Here is a 24,483-nt window from a genome sequence, read left to right as displayed (position 1 = left end):
TTTTTAATTTCCCAACAGAACCAGCACTACCCACTTTTTCCACTTGTTTTTACCGCGTCTCTATATTTAATTTCCAAAAACACACAATTACAATATACTTATAGTTCATGTAAACAGAATTGTCTTAAGGTTAAGGTATGTGTCATGCGAAGGACCTGAATTGGATCTTAAGTTAGTAGAGAAATGCTGTCTTAGTTTTTGTTTATTGTGTTTCAGTTACATGATGATAGCTCCTACGATTCAGCAAACAAGATGTAAAGTGTGGCTTCAAAAGCATCTTCCTCCAACCGTCACAATATCAGATGTTACGAGTATGTTCACAGCTTTGTGCATCATGGGACCTTTCACGAGACAACTTCTTTCGGAATTGACCGATACTGATTTGAATCCTCGCAACTTTCCATTCTTTACTTTTAAGATGTTGGATGTTGGTCTGGCCAACGGAATCCGGACAATGAATCTTACTCATACAGGGGAGTTAGGATATGTTCTATATATACCAAATGAGGTAAGTGCTTGTCAGTTCACAAAGCTTGTAAGAGTCGGCTGTATCTAATAAATCTAATTCCCACTTTAATTGATATCAGAAAAATAATATTAAGCATAAGATAAACAGTACACCATCGAAATTGTACTCCACTCCTCTCATATATCATGTTCCTCTCATCATCTGATTTGAGTGTGACTCGGTTTTACGTAATTAAGAGTCAAATTTATTTTCAGTTTGCATTGCATGTTTACACCAGTCTGATGGAAGCTGGTGAAAAGTACGGCATCACTCCGGCAGGCTACTACGCTACCAGAGCTCTTAGAGTAGAGAAATTTTACGCTTTCTGGGGTCAGGATCTAGATACTACGACAACACCATTAGAATGCGGTCGAGTGTGGAGAGTCAAATTCGATGTAAGTAAAAATTTAATTTTTATTTCTTATTTTTATGAAAAATGGAAGCATTATTCCAAAAATATCAAAAAGATATCTGCTTTTCTGTTTGCATTTTTGAAGTTATACTTCTATACACGCGATCGACGTTGGAAATTTGCACGGGAGTGAATCGGTGAAATCATTACATATGTAAGATATGAGTAAGAGAGAGACAGAAGATATATTTTCTCTCTCTTTCTCTATCGGGAATAAAAATGTTCCTTTTGTATATATATTTAATACACTGTGTGTCAGCCAAATGGAATAAATTAGCTAATAAATAAATGAGGTAGTATTCGATAAAACGGTCGAACACGTCGATTAGTATTTATAGTTGCGCATTTTTTTCCATAAAAACTTTTTATACGGGGTGTATCAGATAACGGTGGCCACTACCAACTTGCTTATTTTAAATAGAACACCCTGTATATTAATTAATTTTTAGATTCCTCAGATTATTTTAGACATTTTTTGAATACAATGTCCTATACCTATCTTTGACTGTTTCGAAAATATTAAGTAAAATGCAAAAATTCACATTTAGAAAAGAAAATTATCTATTTGTCGAAAGTCGCTACCGATCAAAATCATCTTCCATGAGCTCCTGAGTGTGTATAATTTTATAGGGATGCATTTTGTTTTCTTGTAATATTCGAATAACGGATGAATAGCTAATATTGAGTACTGGGGCTGCTTTTCGAACAGATGTATGTCGGTGTTCCTTAAACTCAAGCAAAACAGCCAATTTGGTATCCTCACCTATTGCATTGGCAGCTTCTTTATTTTTACCTTCCTAACAACGCCTAGCTTGCGGAATTGCTTTTCTATTTTACTAATTATCTTTTGAGATATGTGCGACAAATCAGGAAATGTTTCGTGAAATAAACGAGCTACTTCCATTTGCGTCCTTGTCTTTTCTCCATAGCCAATCATCTGTATAATTGTAATTTTGTGCATTTCTGTTAAATGAACCATTTTTCTGACTTGCGGTTAATGAAACTCAAACGACTATAGTACTGACAACTACTTCTGTCATGGAACAATAATACATTGGCGTTTTAAACCAAAGTAAAGAATTTTTTGTTTTTTTTTAACATATAAATAAAAAGGAATGCTTAAATAGTTTTTGTTTACTTTATTATTACCTAGACCTAAATGGGAAAGAAGTATTAAGACAGTGGTAGCGACTTTCGACAAATAAATAATTTTCTTTTCTAAATGTGAATTTTTGCATTTTACTTAATATTTCTGAAACAGTCAAAGATAGGTATAGGACATTGTATTCAAAAAATGTCTAAAATGATCTGAGAAATCTAAAAATTAATTAATATATAGGGTGTTCTATTTAAAATAAGCAAGTTGTTATTGGCCACCGTTATCTGATACACCCCGTATAAAAAGTTTTTATGGAAAAAAATGCGCAACTATAAATACTAATCGACGTGTTCTACCGTTTTTTCGAACACCCCCTTATTTATTTATTAGCTACTTTATTCCATTTGGCTGACACACAGTGTATATATTATGTATATATAATATTATATATATATATATATATATATATATATATATATATATATATATATATATATATATATATATTAATATTATTATTTATGTTTTGTATTATTTATAAAAATCATAATTATTTTAGGCTTTTGTATTTCAAAATAATAATTACAATAAATTACTGTATGACCGAGAACTGTCAATTTTGGAATACGTTAGTGTCATGTCTAATTGGCAAATTTCTTACGTATTTGGTTTATACGCTGGTATATGTGAGTTCGAATCCCAATATGAATTTCCTTTTTTATTTTTGAAATATTTAAAAACTCCACGTTAGTCTTATTAAATGTAATATACGAAAAATGCTAAATTTTAAAATAAAATGAAAATTTACAACATAATCCGAGTTGTTGGTTTTTTATTTTTATCTTCCACAAACATTTTTTGAAGTTATACTTCTATACGCGCGTTCGACGTTGGAAATGTGTGTGTATTCGTATATATTGAGGGAATCGGCAAAATTATTACATATGTAAGATATAGGTAAGAGAGAGACAGAAGATATATTTTCTCTCTCTTTCTCTCTCGAGAATAAAAATGTTCCTCATGTAAACATATTTAATATTTATTAATATTATTATTTTTTTATTAATATTATTATCACGTTAAATTAAACATATGCGTAAGTTATGTATATTGTCATTTTTAAATACTTATTGCATTTTAATTTGTATTGTATTATAATATTGAATTATGTGGCAGTGTATTGTATTGTATTTTTATATTAATAACAAAATTAACAATGAATTTTACTGCAGACTATGTGTAAAAAAATTTTTGTGCATTCAACTCCTTTTATACATATATGAAAATAAAAATATATAGTTTTATTAAAATATTGATTCAATCCTCCATTTACTTACTATACTCCTATTACAGGTCAAATTTTTATATACAGCAAACGATGTACCATATACCTGTATACCTAATTCTTTTTCTCTTTCTGCTCTCTCTTACCTATAGCATTACATATGTAATGATTGTGGAGAGTGACTCCCATATAAATTTGTAACGACGAACGCGTGTGTAGAAGTATAACTTCTACCGGCAGTCCCACTGGACTGCCACACCCGTTTTTTTTTAGTTTATTATTTCAGTGATATACAATATCTTGTATAAAATAGAACCCTAGTGACGGGATACGGCAAAGATGTGCTTTCTAACATAGCAGTCCTCACAATATTGATCCTAGCTTTTACAGAAAAATATAAGCGGTTCATGGGTAATTCTGCACGTCATTTGCATTGATAGTCTGTTGACCAAATCATTCTAAACACGATGCTAACAGAAAAGATATTCAAGCATCAAATTTCAGAAAATATGTCCAGGCCATAATAAAAATACCTTCTCCAACTTAACAAAAATTATACTGAAGTGTATATTATAAATTCCTAAAGTAAAATGTCCCATGAACAAACATAATTTCTGGATTTCCGGGTGAGGACTATTTCACGCGGAATAAACACTATTACAAATTACAGTTTGAAGGAATATGGCTATTGTTAGAGATTCTAGGATTGGAATGCTTGTAAAATCTCTAAGAAAGAAGATTGAAAATAATAACTGATGCCTTTAAAAAAATAAAATAATAGAGAAAACCGGGTGACAAGGAAATAGGTCTGGTATAGATCTTTAAATTTTTTTTATTTGAAATTAACGAGTCTCGGCAGCTTATTGCGCAATAAAAATAAACTATGAATCAATTTTCAGCCAAAACCCCTGAAAAACTCATGTGCGCTCCTCAATTTCCCTAACATAGACGCTTTCACAAACTGAACATCCAATAATGCCATGAAATTGTTGAACTGTAGACTTCCTATAAATTTCTTGAAAATAGTTTGTATTCCACGGGATCAGTCACAGATCATTGTTTAAGATTAAAAGGTAAATTGAGGACCAGAAATAATATTCTTCGCAAGCTTGTCAGCTAAAAATGAGGCGTAAGTCCTTCCGCCTTTAAAACATAGACGCTTGCACTATATGCTTCTGCTGCCGAATATACTGTTGCCGAGAGGGGGCATTTGGGCCTGTAGGACCCATCGCCGGCTCTGCGGACTTCTTCCTGTCCTCGGAATTAGACCGGGTGTTGACCATCTTTGCTTGTCACTGATAAAATGGTTTAATACTACTACTGGTATAAAATAACGGTTACCGTGACAAGTATCTGTTATAGGTAACAGTTCCAAGGAGCAGTTACAAAATAACAAAAAATAGAAAACAGAACAGGTAAAATAGTCTAAGTATTCCTTGACTTACGGAAGGAATAACTTAGTAAACAAGAACAATAAAATGGTATAAAAGTACAATGCAAAGAAAATGTTTCTAAGTGTTTCTTGACTTACGGAAGAAACAACTTAGAATGAAAAGTAAAATACACAAGATAAAAGAATAGAAAAGTGCAGAAATATTGCTAAGTGTTTCTTGACTTACAGAAGAAACAACTTAGCATAAAATAGAAAATGAAAAAAACAAATGTATTAAGTATTTTCTTAACTTAAGGAAGAAAATATCTTAGATAAAATATCGGAAATAATAATGCAACAATGATTATGAAAATATTTCTAAGTGTTCTTTTGACTTACCGGAAAAGAACGGCTGAGACGCACAATTAAAATAACAAGTCAAATATTCAGAGAAATATTTCTAAGTGTTCTTAACTTACGGAAGAACAACTTAGACACAAAATACAAGAAAAATAAACAATTAAAATAATCAAATAAAATATCAAACAATCAGTACATGAACAAATATAGATCAATGTAATATTCTAACCTGAAAAGGTCTGAATATACAATAATGCTAAAATAAAATGGTATATAGGAAATCAGAAATAAAACAATAACTTAGTAGGAACAATAATAGCACCGACTAGGTCTACAGTAGAAGAGGCAAGCTCGACTGATCGATGAGAGAAAATCTACCTGCTTTTATGTAAAACAAATCCTTTGTTTTACGTAGCGAAAGTGGAATTTCCCTGCATCGAATCAATTAGAAACTTGGATTTGGCCAAACTTGGAATTCCCAAGTATTTTGACCGATATCCAAATTCCTTGATGCGTCCGGCACGGCTGTCAGCTCCCGGCTGACACGCTTCCGGAGGACAATACCTTGTTAGACAAATTAACCATTCTTTCTTTTTGTGCACACTACTACCCATTTTAACACAAAAATATCTATTGCAGCACTTAACCATATTTATTTTGAGATAATTTTCTATCGAGATATCATATGTAGTATACAAATAAGACCAGAACTAAAATAATAAAAAAGCTTTATACAAGATATCGCAGAAGAGTAGATGAAATAAAAGTAGTTTTTATTAATCGGGTGCTTACATAAAACATACAAAGACATACTCACGTAAACAAAAAACATTACGAAATTTCTGTAATAAAAAAAAAACATCGAATTCGGCATTGAACTAATAAAATTATAATAAATAAAAAAACATTTTTAAAAATGCAGAAAAAATAAAATTTTCTATACAAGCGAACATTCCATTAAATAATAAGCCCAAATCCTTTTGTATCTATATACCTGTTTTTTAAAGAACCAGTTACCTTTTAGTACGTAGTTATACCAGGTAATAAGATATCCTCTGTTACACAGTGTAATGCGTATGACATTACACTGTCTACAAATAGTAGATAAAAATAAGGAGCCCATATAAACCGTTCAGGGTATATGTTGAAAATATACGGTATAATCGCACAGTTGCCAAACTCTCAGAGCTTACTTAAAACGATAAACGTATGGTTCAAATATACAATGAAGAAGATCTGAAGGACCCCTATAATATATACACGTAAACTAAACGATATACATTTATGTTACAGGGGTATTTACGGGCTCCAAAAATTTTTTATAAATTATTAAACTCTACATGTTGATGAATCGACAGAACCAATATTATGGAATGGTCAAGTGAGCCAATACAAGTAGTATTTGGTCATTATAACCAAAATAACAGCCAGGTACGCTAGCAGCGACATCTATACGAAATAACAAGAAGTCCAGAGACCTCTCTCTGATAGCAAATTCTTTGAATTTGCGGTTCACCTAATTTGCTATCAGAGAGAGGTCTCTGGACTTATTGTTATTTCGTATAGATGTCGCTCCTAGCGTACCTGGCTGTTCCGTCTTATTATATATATATATATATATATATATATATATATATATATATATATATATATATATATATATATATATATATATATATTGTTATGATGTATTGTTTGTGAATGATGAGCAATGAGTGTTTTTAATAATATAGGGTTTTTATCGCGGTTCTCAAAGAATTAGTTTGTAAGCACTTTTTAAATTATCTTTATTATATCTATTATGAAACACACATATATATCTAACCTAGCCAATGTAAAATTTAAAATAAACTATGTTTAAATTGAAATTCTTATTAAACTAATTAAATTCTATAGACAATGTAAAATTTAAACAAACTATCTTCAAAATTGAAATTGTTATGACACTAACTAAATTATATTAACAAAATTTTGTACCTTTCTTTCACTGAATGCCTAAATGAACTGTTTTCCACTATATAGATTTTAATCACCACTCAATATCTTCGTTCTCAGCTTCGGTTATCCTTGTTTTTGTGAAATTACTTTTTCCAATTATCAGCTTCCACCAATTTAAAATATTTTTCTTCACCAACATTTATAAACCACCAAGCAAACCAGCAAACAGCATTTATATTTATTCTTCTTTTCAATATACCAATATCCAATCACCAAATATATTATATATTTATATTTATTCTTCTTTTCAGTATACCAATATCCAATCACCAAATATATTATATAATTTTAATTTTCAATTAATACTTCTTGCATTATCCAATCACCATTTATACATAACATAATTTTTAATCTTTAATAATATTTTCTTTATACTGTTTCTTAATCTTCATTTAACTCACTACATTGAACAATTGGACCTTCTGACTGACTATAATTGATCTGACTTCTTCTTACTAACTGAATGGCTTATTTCATGCTAATTCTAACTAACTTTCATACTAAACTGGACATCTTGAATCCAAATCACCGAGTATTTATACCTTTTCAATCTTCCAGAACCATCTGGCAAGAAATCCTGTTCGATTTGTTATATTCCCTACCTATATGAATGTTCTGGAAAAAGTATACAACATATTATTATAACCCCACTTTATATTCGTAATCATTACTTAAACGTCACTTTCAGAGTATGTATATCTGGTTGCCTACACACATGGCTCACTGAAATATATTTACAATATTATAATTATATAAAAAAAAACTTCCCACACTTATTACATGCTAATTTCTTAAAAATGCCCTCACATAAATAATTTTTATTAAATTCTCTAGTATATAACTTCTTAAAATAACCAAATACTTTTTATATCTAATATTATCTAGTACATATATAATTTATAAATTATTTTCTTTAAACACCAATCATCTCAATATATATATATATATATATATATATATATATATATATATATATATATATTGAAATGATATGAATATAGGAAAAAGAAAAATAGTGTTTAAAAAATTAATTTATAAGTTATATACTAGATAATATTAGATATAAAAAGTATTTGGTTATTTTAATAAGTTATATACTATAAAATATATTTATGTGAGGGCATTTTTAAGAAATAGCATATAATAAGTGTAAAAAGTTTTTTTTTAATAATTATAATATTGTAAATATATTTAAGTGAGCCATGTGCATAGGCAACCAAAAATACCTACTCTGAATAAGTGACAGATAAATAATAGTTGCGAATGTAGAAGTGGGGTTATTTATTGGTTTGAAATGTTTAGTTTACATATAGTTACGGATTTGAAGTAGTGTAGTTTATTAATTTAGGTTGTTTAAATTACATATAAGTTTATATTCTGATCTGAAAAGCCTAAATGTCAATAAAATTCTCGATAGAAAAGTAAAGAATTCTCTAGAATACAGAATTTAACCTTTGTTTATGGTAGAACTTTCTCGAATATGGTTATGTCTGTGGATTGAAGATATACTTTTTCGAGAACATTCATATATAGAACAATTCGAATATGATTTCTTGCCAGATGATTCTGGAACATTGAAAAGATATAAATACTCGGTGATTTGGATTCAAGATGTTCAGTCGGGGCCAGTCAGTCAGTAAGGGGGTCAGAACAGTTACTATGAAGTCAGTATAAGGTCAGACAGTTAGTTATTAAGAAGACAGACACAGTTAGTTACAGTTAGTGAAATCAGTTGTTCAGTAAGTTCAAGATTAGTCAGTCAGAATTAGGAAGAAAGTGTAAAGTATGCAATAATCCGTGATTTAGTATTAAAATTTGATAGTATTGGAAAGTATATTAGAAGAATATTATTGAAGATTAAAAATTATGTTATGTATAAATGGTGATTGGATAATGGAAGAAAGTAATAATTGAAAATTAAAATTATATAATATATTTGGTGATTGGATATTGGTATATTAAAAAGAGGAATAAATATAAATGCTATTAAGAAGAAAAATATTTTAAATTGGTGGAAGCTGATAATTGGAAAAAGGAATTTCACAAAAACAAGGATAACCGAGGCTGAGAACGAAGACATTGAGTGGTGATTAAAATCTATATAGTGGAGAACAGTTTCATTTAGGCATTCAGTGACAGAAAGGTACAAAATTTTGTTAATATAATTTAGTTAGTGTCATAACAATTTCAATTTTAAAGATAGTTTGTTTAAAATTTATATTGTCTATATAATTTAATTAGTTTCATAAGAATTTCAATTTAAAGATAGTTTATTTTAAATTTACATTGGCTATGTTAAATATATATATGTGTGTTTCATAATAGATATAATAAAGATAATTTCAAAAAGTGCTTACAAACTAATTCTTTGAGAACCGCGATAAAAACTCTATATATATATATATATATATATATATATATATATATATATATATATATAAGTATATATATATATAAGTTCAAATAGCAACCAATTACAAATAGCCTCAATGTCATAAATGCCAATTATGAATTTATTTATAAATTCAATTATTCTTATATTAAAAAAATGTTTTCAAAATTATAAAAATTTTTCAGAGAAACATTTATTAGATAAAAGCATTTTTATATTAAATATTTTGAACATGTAAGCAGTGATTTTTACTTACCAAACTAATTTTTATTTGGTAAGTTAACAAAAATTGTTTTTTCTTTTTAGTTCAACCTTGTAAGTATTTTGTCTTTTTTAGCTCTTGATAATAATTGTAAACACAATTGAAAGCTCGAGAATAAAAAAATAGTTAACCAATAGCCCTATTATTGACTCCAACCCATCCAAAACAGTTATATATTTGTTCCAAACGAGTCACAAGTACTTCTTTTTTCTTATTCTTGTAGAAAAATATATATATATATATATATATATATATATATATATATATATATATATATATATATATATATATATATATATATATATATATATATATATATATATCTGCGACATAAAGTGAACTCCGCCCATGTTAAAATTCAGGTTTAAGTGAGCCCCGTGGTCAAGTAGACACCGATATACGGAGCTCACTTGACCATTCCCTAATATTGGTTCTATCGATTCGTTAAGATACAAAGCTTCATAATTTTTAAAAATTTTGTGGAGCTCGTAAGTAAGTATCATAAATGTATATCGTGTAGTTCACGTGTATATATTATAGGGGTCATTCAGATCTTTTTCAATATATATTCGAACCATACGTTTATCGGTTTAAGTAGGCTCTGATAGTTTGGCAACTCTGCGACGGTTTATATCAGCGTATATATATTCGTATAATATACGCTGAACGGTTCATCTAAGCTCCTTATTGTTGTTAGGCATTACGGTGTGTAACTGATATTCATAGTTCTAACTACCTGCTCTCATGTTTTTTTAGTAGCTACGTGCTTCTTTAAAAAAAGGTGTATAGATACAAAAGACCTTGGGTTTATTATTTAATGGAATGTTCACTTGCTTAGAAAATTTTATTGTCTCTGTATTTTTAAAAATGTTATTTTTTTATGTTTAACATAATTTTATTATTTCATTGCCGAATTAGATGTGAGTCTTAGATGTGAGTCTTAATATTCCCTGAATTTGGCTGACTAATTTATAACTAAATATTTTATAAGTTATTTAAATAACTATTTATCAGCGTCATTTAGATTAACAAATACCACTCCTCATACCTGATACTTTTCGTACTTCTCTTCGCTGTGTTGGGCAAGATTTAGTATTTGTGACATATATGATCTAACCTGTCATATATAGCCACTTTTGTCTTTTAATTTGAGTTTTTCTTCTATTATCGGTTTATATTAAGGATCATGTATAGAAGTATTCTGTATAGCTGACAAAATAAATAGATATATTGGCCGATAGCTTTTGTGGTCGTTGGAGTTTTTGCCAGGTTTAAGCAAGTCAACAACTTTGTCTTTGCTTTGCTTGTCTAAAGACTTTGGATATTAGCCATTGTTGTATTTTTAGTTCAAATTTTATAGTTAGTTTTGTGCTCAGATCCTCAGCCAGGAGCCGTAATATTGTTCATTATATACGTGGATAGCGGATCCAAGCTCAACATCGTTGAAAGGTTCTCTCAGCTGACTGGTTTTGTTTTCTCTCATTATAAGTTTTTCTTTGCTTCTTTGCCTGCATTTAATATGTAATTTTCAGCGATTAGCTTAATACCAAATACCATAGGATTGGCCATCTATGTGCTTCCTGCATTTTGTTAAGCGCATATGTAAAGTGGAGTGTCTTTATCTCTAGATATACTCTTAATATTTTTACATATAATGAGAATAATTGGTCCTAAAAAGGACCGATTTGACAAAAAACATATTGAACGGGTGATTTAAGAATTAACGATTACTTAATTATTCATTACCCAGGGTACGCCCGATTACGGTGGTCTTATTAGTACTTCAATTTTCGTGAACGCTTCTACTTTAAACTTTATAAAAAAATGACTAATCTTTCACTTTTCTGTTACTGTTATATTAAGACGATATTTCGAGTCAGATTTGTATAGTAATAACTATAGTCAATATATAGTCTCTATAAGTAAATGAGTTTGTGGTATCGGTTACAACTCATATACAGTGATGAGTGCCTTAAGAACCGGCAAAATAACGCAAAAGATAGAAAACATAACACGTTGTGAAATAAAAAGAGATGAAAGTAGTAGAGGTGGGAAATTATCGATAAAAACCTCTTATTTTAAATTAAATTACATTAGGACTATCGATAGTTTTCCACCTTTAGACGTTAGCTTATGAGCTAGTTGACTTCAGTCATAATATTACAAGTATGACGTCGAATATTTACATTTTTTAAATTTCGCATAAAGTGAAAACTGATTGAAGGCAATAATGCAAATGTAAGTAAACAGTTTAATTAGTAGTAATTTGATAATTAATTCTGTTTTGACGAATACAGAATAACACGCTATGATAACTCTGTATTGAGAAGAGTGTATGCGACGTCTCAAATCATAGTTTATTATTGATCAATACTTTAATTTTGGATAAAAAAATACTCCTACTTAAACTATTTTTACTTACATTACGTGATACGTATTACTATGACTGAAGTCAACAAGCTCATAAGCTAACGTCTAAAGGTGGGAAATTTTCGAAAATTCTAATGTAATGTAAAGTAAATTATAGGTTAATATCGATAATGTCTCACCTCTACTACTTTCAGCTCTTTTTATTTCACAACGTATTATGTTTTCTATCTTTTGCGTTATTTTGCCGGTTCTTAATGTTTTCTTTTTCATATGCGGATATTTCGTGATATATTTTGTAAACGTGAGTATGTCTTTATACGTTTTATGTAAGAATTCGATTAATAAGAATTGCGTTTATTTCATCTATTGTTCTACGATATCTTGTACATAGCTTTTTTATTATTTTACTTCTGGTCCTATTTGTGTACTCCATGTGATATCTGGGTGGAAGGTTATCTCAAAATAAATATGGTTAAGTGCTAAAATAGATATTTTTATCTTAAATCGGTAGCAGCGCTCAAAAAAGAAAGAATGCTTAATTGATCTAACAAGAATAGGTATTAATAACCAATACTACATACTTCTGAATGATTTATCTCCTATTTAGGGATAATAAGTAATCAGTATAATTTAAGTTTGTATCAAATTTGCAATGATCTTTATAAGCAATAGCTTACTGACTGTACTTTACATGTTCGGTTCAAAGAATTAAACATTGTTCCTTCAGAAAAGAGCGGTTTGAATGACAAAGTCAATTGCGTGCAGTAGATCGCGTTCTGTGCAAGCTTTCTCTAGTATAAGACATCTAAGGAGGTGTGATGAATCTTATACCTTTGACATGAGTTTTTCCGTGATTTTAGTCGTCATAAAATAGGCTGGTATTTATGGAGTGGACCTTGCGAATCTAGACTTTGTTTCTTTCGTCCTCTAGCTAGTTTTCTTCGGATATTGGGTGGATTGAAAGCTACGATAGGGTAGAGCTTATGCATTGATGTGGAGTCTTAATATCCGCTGAATTTGGCTGACTAATTTATAGTTTAATCTACGTATCAAGGATGTGTCGGTGTCACCCAGACTGGCGAGGTATATTCGGCAGCAGAAGCATAGAGTGCAAGCGTGTACATTTTAAGGGTGAAAGGATATGCTCCCCATTTTCAACTGACAAGCATGCGGAGAATATTATTTCTGGTACTCAGTTTGCCTTTTAGTTTTAAACAATGTTTTATGAATGATAACGTGCGATACAAACTATCTTCAAGGTATTTACATAATTGCATGATTGTATGTCACTATTGGATGTTCAGTTTTGTAGAAGCGTCGTTGTTAGGGAAATTGAAGGAGAACACCTGAGTTTTTCTAGGGTTGGCTAAAAATTAATTTATAGTATATTTTTATTGTGTTTAAGGTATCATTTAGACCTTTCTTCACTTCAGCAACACAAGTTTTTGGTTATGCATCAATAGATGTATCGTCTACATATTAAAAGCCGAAGTATCTACTGGTTGAATTTTTGTAAATATTATACAGCGTGGATACCATTAGGCTACCCCAATATCGTCAATAGATGTATCGTCTACATAATAAAAGTCCTAGTATCTACTGGTAAGAATTTTTGTAAATGCTGTTACGCTACCCCAAGCGAGACCGTTCTTCTGCGTTCTCCATCTGCTATTCTTACCATTGAATTATATAAAAAATCTTCTGTTTTGTAGGTAGACGCGGATAATACAAGTAAGTTTATTATCTATGGAGATATAATTTTTGAAGAAATATCCTTTAATTTAAGGTGTCGTAAGTGGCATTTAGATTGATACCTAATATCTTTCGCACCTGTCTTCGCTGTATGGGGTAAGATTTAGTATTTGTGACGTAAATGATATTAGCATCTCTACATTTTAATTTGAGTTTTTTTTATTATCGGTGAAATCATATCAAGGAACATTTGTAGAAGGATTTTGAAAAGCTGACAAAATAAAGATGTTGGAAGATAGCTTTTGTGGTCGTTGGAGTTTTTGCCAGGTTTAAGCAAGGCAACAACTATAGATTGTCTCCACATTTTGTGTATCTCCATAGTTTGAATACAGCTGTTCATCATCCGGAGAAGCTATTGTAGTGTTTTTGGTCCAAATTTCATAATTAAATTTGTGTCGCATTATTTTTCGTTATATATGTAGATGGTGGATCCAAGCACAACATCGTTGAAAAGTTCCCTCAGCTGACTGGTTTTTTCCTCTCTCAATTTGAGTTTTTCTTTGCTTCTTTGCCGGCAAAGATAGCACTTTCCTATTTATCACATGGTTTTATCTGCACTAGAAATACGTCACATTTGTGTTAGACGCATGCCTTACCTATAAGTTTTAGTGAAGTAAAGTTTCTGTATCTCTAGATATGCCCTCAATTTTTATAAAAATAATTAGAATAGGTTGTCCTAAAAGGTTCGATTTGACAAAATCATATTGAACGGGTGATTGAATAATTAGCCGATTAATTAGTTAATCATTACCCAGGGTACGTCCGATTGCAATGGTCTCTTTAGTACTTTAATCTTCGTGAAGCCTCCTTCTTTTGACCCCTTAAGTAATGGCTTATCATTTACTTTTCATTAAAAATTTAATTTTTATATACAGACTATTACTATTCGACCATATTGCGAATCAGATTTGTGTACTAATAACTGTAGGTATTAAAGAGTGTCTTTATGCAGAGTAAATAAGTTTGTAATATCAGTCACAACTCGTTTATATGGATAATAAACAGTTAAAATAAGTGTTCAAAATTTTAACTACCTTTATCGGCGCTATTGATCTTGACAAGGGCTACTTAGACATAGTATTTTTTAGTATGTAGTATATTCTGGATTATATTAAATACGTGCCAATATGCTGTATTAATACTGTGTGAGCGATATTGATATATTTAATGTATGGATATATTGTTCCCATTCCTATTTGCTATGCACGTGTTTAAAAATAATATTTGAAAAAAAATATTGAAAACGTATAGTAGCGACAATCAAATTTATTTCTTACACTTTAACGTTTCGTGGTAAAAATGATTTTGTGTGAAAATAATGGTAATTATATACGTGCTTTGGAATATTTATCGAGTTCAATCTAACTGCAAGATTGGTATAATAAAATATGTATCCCTACAATATGTGATGAATTTATTTCTATTGTATTGAAAGATTTGCAACTCATAAGAGTGAACAAATTAAAGAAAGCAAAATTTTACTCTCTAATTATTGATTCAACACATGATATATCTCACATAGATCAGCGTACCGTCATTCTTCAGTATGTTCTTTTAAGTGGTATAAAAGAGGGATTTTTGAAATTTATACCCATATTTTATAATACTAGTGAAAAAAGAAAATTATTTTAGAATTTTAAAATAATTTAGGCTTAGATATCACTAGTAATAACTATACCAGGTAAATATAATGCACTACAATCTCGAATAAAACAACATTTTTTTTTCTGTCCACTTATACCATGCGCAAATCATTCATTAAATTTAATCGAAAGCGCTACTGCCGATATTTGCATGGATATGACCACTTTTTTCAATATCGTTCAGGAATTGTACATATTTTTCAAGTTCTACAAATAGCATTTCAAATTTTTTGTAAGAACAAACTCTTGAGTATTAAACCCATTTGTGACACCAGTTGGTCTGCTCGTTCTGATGATCTGAAAGGAAAATTATGATGAAATTAAAGATTGTTTACATCATTTTTCCTTAAAATCAAGATAAAGAACCATTAGCAAGGTCCGAAGCTACCGGTTTACATAAAAACATGATACGTTTGAGTATATACTGTTGCTTACTATTTGGGAAAAGATTTTAGAAAGAAATAAATTTTTTAAACAACACTCTTCAACAAAAGGATGAATACCTATATCTTCTTCTTCATGTGCCGAGCTCGATTATCGAGCGTTGGCTATCAAATTGGCTATAGTAATTTTGTTGACGACAGCTCGGAAAAGAGATGCAGAGGATCTGTTAAACCAATCTCTTCTCTCAGGTTTCTAACCCATGACGTTCTTCTTCGACCTGGCCCTGTTCTTCCGTCTACCTTGCTTTGTATTATTAAATGGAGTACATTATATCTCTCTGAGTGGCGCATAACATGGCCAAAATATTCAAGTTTGCGATTTTTAACTGTTTTGACGACTTCCGTAACTTTTCCCATCCGATGCAAAACAACTTCGTTACGAACTATATCCACCCAACTTATTCGTAGAATTCTCCGATACACCCAGATTTCAAAGGCTTCCAGTTTCTTGAGAAGTGTATCCGTCAAAGTCCAACCTTCGACACCATACAAAAGAGTAGAGAACACATAACATCTCACTAATCTAATTTTCAGACTTAAAGTAATATTGTTTCCATATAATAGTTTCTTCATCTTAAAGAATGCAGCTCTGGCCTTCTCTATCCGTATTCTAATTTCTTTGCTCATGATCTAGTTCTCATTTAGATTACAACCAAGGTAAGTGATACTGTTAGTTCTCTCCAGTTGTTCACCATAAGCTGTTACCACTTCCGGTTGTATTAGCGTTTTACTGACGACCATCACCTTTGTCTTTGCGGTGTTTAGCTTAAGGCCATATTCATCACACGTTGTGGTAATCCTATTAATTAAATGTTAAAGTTCTTCGTAATTGCTTGCAATCAACACTGTGTCATCCGCATATCTTAAATTATTAATATTGACGCGATTCATTTTTATACCACATTGAACATTATCCACTGCTTTATTGAAAACGAACTCAGAATAGATGTTAAATGTTGATGGGGGTAAATATTTTTAATAATGCGTAGGTCTTTATCATCAATACCTACCTGCTGAAGAATGGCAGATATAATTTCAGTATGTTTTACTCGATCAAAGGCCTTCTCAAAGTCAATAAAACACATATAAACTGGATGTCCGACATCTCTGCATCTCTGTACCATAACCTGAATACTAAATAGTTCTTCTTCTCTTCCGAGGTTTTTGCGGAATCCAAACTGCGTGTCGCCAAGTTGTTGTTCTATTTTTTAGAACATCCTAGAGTGCAAAATTCGTAGAAATATCTTTAAAACATGACTCATCAAGCTGATGGTTCGGTAGTCACTACATCTTTTTGCATTTGCTTTTTTAGGCATCGTCACAAAAGTCGACAGCCGCCAATCCGTTGGTATATAGCCAGTTTCATAAATTTTATTAAACAGATGAAGGAGAGATATTTTACCTGAACTGTCGAAGAGCTTTATTATTTCACTCGGTATTTCATCTGATCCCGTAGCTTTTCGGATCTTTGCTAATCGTATTGCTTGTTCAATTTCGTCCATAGTTATGTCAGGTCCTGTAACTACTTCGTTAATTTCAAGATCGGGCCTTTAATCACTAAACAGTTCCTCGATATACTCTTTCCATCTGTCTATTTTATGCTAATTAGTAGTAATCAGTTTTCCGTCTCTATCAACGATGTTATTTGCCTATTTTTTGTTCTGACCTGTCAGTTCTTTTATTTTTTTATACATAATAAATGAATCATGTTTTCCCTGTAATTCTTCAATTTCTAAACATTTGTTTTCGAAGTATGTTTGTTTTGCAGCTCTTATTTTAGTCCTCATCTCTTTATTAATTACTTTATACATTTCTACGTTTTGGTTCTTAAAATTGTCTTTTTTTCCATCAAATTCAAAATCTCATCGTTCATCCACTGTTGCATTTTTTGACTGCTCTCTTTTAAGTTTGGAGTTGAGTTGCTTATAATCGTTTTGATTTGGTTTCAATGATCCTCGATGGATTCTTGTTGTTCATAATTCTCAAAATTGCTCTCTAAATTGTTTGCAATCATCTGGCTATTGTTTCTAATAAAATCCATATCCAGTTTGTTATAGGATCGTTGTTGCTTTATCCGTTTAAGTTTTAATTTTATTTCGGCTAACAACAGATTGTGATCAAATGGAACATCGGCACCAGGAAAAGTTTTTACAGACTTTACTGCATTTCTGTAACGCTCACTGATAGTTATGTAGTCAATTTGGTTTCTGACGATATTACGGGGAGTGTCTGCTGGAGATTTCCATGCATATAAGCTCCGTGTAGGTAGTTTGTAAAAGGTGTTCATTATACATAGGTTATGTTCTTTGCAAAAATCTGCGAAATAATCTCCTCTTTCATTTCTATCGCCAAGTCCATAACATCCAATAATGTTACTTTGTCTGCCTTTTCCTATCTTAGCATTAAGGTCACCCATCAGAATGGTAAGATCTCTAGTCTTGAGTTGGTCAGTAACAGTCTTTACATCGGCGTAGAACTTTTCAAGTTCTACTAGTTCACTTTCCGCTGTCGGTGCATACACTTGAAGGTATTAAATTTATATTTCTGGGTTTCGCGTTCAACTTAATCATTATGATCCATTCAGATACCTGGCATATTACGATGATAATTATTATCTTCTCCTGCATAATACACTTCATGATCATCCACATGGCATTGGCCAGATCCGGGCCATCGCATTTCACTAATACCCAGAATTGATATTTGCAGTCTTTTCATCTCATTTATGGCATTGTATGTATATGTGTATTTTTCCGGGTTCATATAAACTCCGCACATTCCATGTGCCTATTCTACAGCTTTTTTCGATATCAAATTTGGCCAAGCGGGAGATTCTTCGCACCCCTGCCTCATTTAAGAGACGCCCGTACTCGGGGCCATCGTTTAATTCCTCAGCCATATTGATAAACCTGGGAAAAATAGTGTAGTAGTCATTCCCTTGGCTTTCTACACCGCTGTGTACACGCTGTTTAAGTAGATATCACCGCACCGGGTACTGTTATGTATTGACTGTTCTGGCCTATATGACTTCCGCTCAATACAAATACTGAAAGACCAGCTACCGCTTTCCAGGTTCGATTTTATATAAACCCTAAAACCATGGGGCTGCCACCTCCGCCCTCCAGACCGTTGTGAAGACCTTCTCCGCCCTGGATGCCGTTGTGGTCTTCATCCATAACCCTGGAGAAGGGGCCCTTAACAGGTACTAGTTTCCCGGGCCGGGAAACACCTGGAATCTGCGGAAAGCAGGGATTGATTCACTTTCCCTGATAGGACTGTCCAAAAAGGAGTTCCTACCCGCTACCCGCGAATCCCTATATACAGCAGTTTTAATATATTAAAATGAGTGAGTTTATTATCTAAGGGGATGTCATATAGTTATTAAAAAAATTCCCTCTAATTTAAGGTGTCGTAAGCGGTATTTAGATTTACAAATACCACCCCTGATACCTGATATCGTTTGTACTCGTGGTTACTTTTTGCACACACGATGACCTCTATTAACATAAGTGACCATCTGAAAGGCCAATGTATGTTCAATCTGGAGTTCACTTCGCTGGTTTATCCCTTTCGACTTGGGTATTACGACTAAAAGTAAATAAGCAATAAGAATATAAGTAAACTATATTTAAACCAGATAGAAAAAAGAATATTATATATACATTTACTTGGAAATTATTAACCTATAAAATTAATAAGATACAAAAAGACAATTATTTAAAGTTGAAAACAATAATAGCTTATACAAGCGACAAAGAATTTAAAACAATAACACCGAACATGTTTTTACGAAACCAATACAAGAAATAATATAATTGTTGAAAAGAATCAAGTTACCAGAGGGCACCAAAATATTTTATCTGAATGACTCACTAATGTTACGCTATACGATACGTTATGGGCCGTTAATGGATTACATCTTAAGTAGGTGTTATTTTCATGTGTTTGTCGTCAATTTTAATATAAAAATTTGTTGTCATAATATTATACAGGTTTAAAAAAGAACTCCAATTCGGAGATAGAAACGTCAAATAAAATATGTATGTAAAAGTAACTATGAATACTTCTAGCATACTTTCAGGGTTCTACCCTAAAAATATTTAATTGGTTAAAAATAAAATTACTCAAGTATTTATTTTTACAGTAGTTCTTATCTATATCGGCAGCTCTTATCTATACGGCAGCTCTATAAGATGTTATATTTACAATTCTTTCTGGAACGAGCTGTAATTTTTCTTAAATAACAATATTGTGTGGTTGAGGCGCATTGTCGATTCGGCATAATTTGTCACATGCTCTTTAACGAATACTAATATCGTTTGAAATAATCTTCACCGTAAAGAAACGGAAGCTTGAGTACTTCGGACATGTCATGAGGCATACTAAGTACCGACTGCTACAGTTAATAGTCCAAGGAAGAATCGACAGTAGGAGGGGACCGGGAAGAAGACGACACTCATGGATGCATAACCTGCGACAATGGTTCGGACTAACATCGACCGAACTGTTCAGAGGTGCCGTAAACAAAGTCAAAATAGCCTTGTTAATAGCGAACGTCCGAAACGGATAGGGCAAAGGAAGAAGAATATCGTTTGAAAAATTTTTTCCAGATACTTTCGTTTTGTTACTTAATCTCTCATTTGACTTTCAATCTGCTTTTAATGTTACGTTAAATGGTCAAGTAGTTCATTTGTACAGTGCAGTTATAAGCTAAATTAGGTGTTGTGGTATGCCTACTTCTTTTATCCGCCATAAGTGTATCCGTCTGTTCATGTGTATCCAATGTATAGTGGGATATTGGATTCACTAGACTTAAAAATCGACATATTGAAATTAGACAGTAAAAATTATAATTTTAAGAGTGATTTATAAATTATTGTGATTTAAATTTTATTAATTTATGAAACAAATATTGCACGTCATAAACTGTAGCAATCGGAAAGTTACTAAGATCTCCCTGCTGTACAGAGTTTTCTATAATTTTATTTTTATTTTATTTATTTATTTATTAAAACTTACAAACACCACCTAGGTAGTAATTACATGTAAGAGTGCTCATTACTTGGTATAAAAATATACACACAAAAACTACAATATACACACAAGTACAAAATAAAAACGCAGAAAGTAAAACACATTAAAAAAAAAGACACAAGTTAATAAAATTTTAAAATTCAGTCCATTACTTATCTATTCATAACATTTTTTAATATCCCTTACACTACAGGTAAAGAGGTCTATATCACAGATCTTTATTAACTCATTACACTGATATTGCATATAGTTTATTATTGCACAAGAATTATATGGACTACAAGAAAATAGGTCATTACTGTTTACCCTTAGGTTGACCTTTGGCACATGAAACCTAATAAAGTTGATCAAACCACATGTCTTATATTTAACATTGTTAATGATATTATGAATAAACACAACACAATGCATGTTTCTTCTTTGCTCTAATGACTGCAAGCCAAATATTTGAAGCAACTCTTTTGATGGCCTAAGGTGAGTATACACATTGTATTTCTTAAGGTATAAATATCTTAGAAATCTTTTTTGTACCTTTTCTATATGATTAATATGAACTTTGGCTTCAGGAGTCCATACCACTGATGCATATTCCAAGTTTGGTCTGACTAAAGCGTTATATAGTCTAATGGTTGTGTTTATACTAAAGTGTTTGGAATTTCTTATTACAAATCCCAATATTTTGTACGCCTTATTAACAATATTTATATAGTGTTCATTAAATTTCATGTTAGCCTGTAAGTATATTCCCAGATCTTTACATTTGGTTTTCCTAGATACTACACAATTGTCAATTCTATAATTATTTTGAATGTAGTCGATTTTGCGAGTAAAAGATATGACTCCACACTTCTTAATATTCAAGATCATATTGTTGTCCCTAAACCATTCCACAACTGAGGTCAGGTCCTGCTGTAGTAACTGACAATCATTTGAAGTATGTATAGTCTTAAAAAGCTTAAAATCATCAGCATAGATCAAACTAGAAGAAAATTTAAGAGATTGTGGTAGTGAGTTGACAAAAATTAAGAAAAACAAAGGCCCTAAGTTGCTCCCTTGGGGGACACCAGATGTAGCCTGAAATTTATCTGATAAACACCTACCAATTTTGACTCGTTGAAACCTTGAATCCACATACGATTTTATAAATGTACAAGCATCATGCGAAAAGCCAAACTCATTCAATCTCGATAAAAGAATGCCATGGTCAACCATATCAAAGGCCTTTGAGCAGTCAGTCATTATTAAATCTAATTGGAGTTTATTATTTATTGCCTCACTAGCAAAATTAGACAGAATGCACAGATTACTAGTTGTGGATAACCCAGGCAAGAAACCATGTTGTTCTGGAGCAAATTCATTTTCAAAATTTTTCAGTATATTCATATAGAGAATAGATTCAAATATTTTAGCCAGGGAATTAAGGATACTTATAGGACGATAGTCTTCTATATTGTTTCTATTACCTGATTTAAAAACTGGAGTAATGGTAGCCTCTTTGAGTTTGTCTGGAAAGGTGTTAGTTTTAAGAGATAGATTAAATAGATGTGATAATGGCTTTTGAAATATATCAGAACATCCTTTAAAGATATAGGCAGGGATATTATCACTACCTGTGGCCTTTTTTGGCTTTAATTTTGTTATACTAACCTTCACATCTTCTTCACTAATAACTGAAAACTTGAAGGATCCCTGTGAACTACCCTGATGTGTGGATGATACCTGATAAATTGAGCTAAAATGATGAGAGAAAGCCATGGCAATATCCTGAGGACCTGTATATGTATGATCATTTAAAGACATCTCGTGAGGAAAACCGCTGGTTTGTCTCCTACTTCTTATGAATGTCCAAAATCTATTTGGGTCATGCAAAATGTTATCTTCAATATTATTTTGATGCTGCATAAATTCATTTTTGATTTGCTTTTTAATAGTATTTCTAAGACTCTTGAATTTATTGTTATCGATAGCACTAGCTTTCCTTATTTTTATATGTTTGCTTAATTTGTTTTTTTGTCTGATTTTTTTAATAAGGTCTATACTAAAATAAGCTGGATATTTCTGTTTTTGTCTATTTTTAATAATTTTTTTTGGGATGGCTTGATCAATGCAGTCATACAATTTATCGTAAAATCGATTAACACAATCTGTAGCAGTTATACAATTATACATATCTGACCAGTCAGTGTCCCTTATTAATTGATACAGAAGATTAAAGTCCCCCCTGGCATAATCATACCTATAAGACTGTTGTATATTACTCTCAGTGTATGAATTATCTTTATATTCTAGTAACATTTCTAGTGCCGGGTGATAATAATCTTCAGGTACCAAAGGAGACCCAGACCTAGTTAGATTGGTTATGGATATGTTTGACAGTATAAGATCAAGCAGTTTATTTTTACAATTTGAAATTGTATTATATTGATTTAAATTGTTTAGATTTTGAAATTCTTTAAGCAAGCTGCTCTTTTCACAACTTAAGTTAATAAATCCAGGAATATTAAAATCTCCAAATATGATAATATTAACATTTTCTGACAATACTTGGTTATAAAGTTCTAAAAGTTCTTCATAAATATCTAACCTTGTACCAGGAGGTATATATACACAGGAGACATAGAATGAATATGTTTTAAACCTTACCTTAAGTAACAAGCACTCAACAATTATATTACAATTAACTTTAATACTTTCTACAATAAATTTCTTTTTTAATGCTACCATAACTCCACCACCCAATGTCTTGCCACTGGCCCTATCTTTGCGGAAGACTATGTAGCGATTATCAAAAAGTTCTTCATCAGAGATTCCATCTATAAGCCATGTTTCAGTTAATAGGATTATATCAAACTCTTCACTAAGAACATTGGTATATAGGTCACTTGTTTTAGTGCGTAGGCCTCGTACATTTTGATAGAAAATGTTTAGATTTTGGGTCTGCAGTGTTTGTATCATTAATTCTGATTCTGAGGATCCATCTGCCTTGTTGGCATCCTCGTTTTTACTAAAAAATGAGACACGAGGGTACCAGATGGCCATACTTCCCTCTTCCAAGCTTTTTTTAGTTCATCTCTTCTGATGGTAACTTTCATTGACGTATAAAGTTCAGGGTGTTTAGATGGATGAGACTCACACTGTACATCTTTAAAATTGGGGTCTAAAAGCCGCTTCAAGTCTTCTGTGGTCGTATTTGGTGCAAGCCTAGTTACATAAAGGGATACACACTTAGGTACTGACTGCACATCCTTGGTTTCTTCGTTATTCCCAACCATAAACTTGCGGTATCTCCTTCTATGCTGCTGCTGCCATTCTCCTTCATGATTTTCTGTGTGGCCTAAATTTATTATTTCTTGCATTTTATTAGCCGTATGAGCATGCAGAATACTAGCGTTTAAGTTCTGTCTATTAACGTCTGTATTTTGTTGATGCGTTTGGTGAATATTTTGTTTTGGTTTTGATTTTAATTCGTCAGCTGATATCTGTCTGTCAGCAACGTTCTGTGTCTGCGGTATTGGCGTAGCAACCGCAGAACTGTAACTTTTATTTGCAACGT

General features: G+C 31.4%; 1 protein-coding gene across 4 annotated transcripts in view; it reads left to right on the top strand.

Annotated features, from left to right (window-relative positions):
• The window catches only part of LOC140450148 (pyruvate dehydrogenase phosphatase regulatory subunit, mitochondrial), a 767,651-nt gene that overhangs the window by 419,957 nt on the left and 323,211 nt on the right, over positions 1 to 24,483 (top strand). For all 4 annotated transcript variants that reach the window (XM_072543593.1, XM_072543594.1, XM_072543596.1 and 1 more), the window contains exons 11-12: positions 217 to 508; positions 724 to 903. In XM_072543593.1, coding sequence (XP_072399694.1) covers positions 217 to 508; positions 724 to 903 — 472 coding nt within the window. The remainder of the gene's footprint in view (positions 1 to 216; positions 509 to 723; positions 904 to 24,483) is intronic.

This window comes from Diabrotica undecimpunctata, chromosome 9 (assembly GCF_040954645.1).
Source record: "Diabrotica undecimpunctata isolate CICGRU chromosome 9, icDiaUnde3, whole genome shotgun sequence".
NCBI classification, from domain to species: Eukaryota; Metazoa; Arthropoda; class Insecta; order Coleoptera; family Chrysomelidae; genus Diabrotica; species Diabrotica undecimpunctata.
This window is presented reverse-complemented; position numbering and strand designations above follow the sequence as displayed.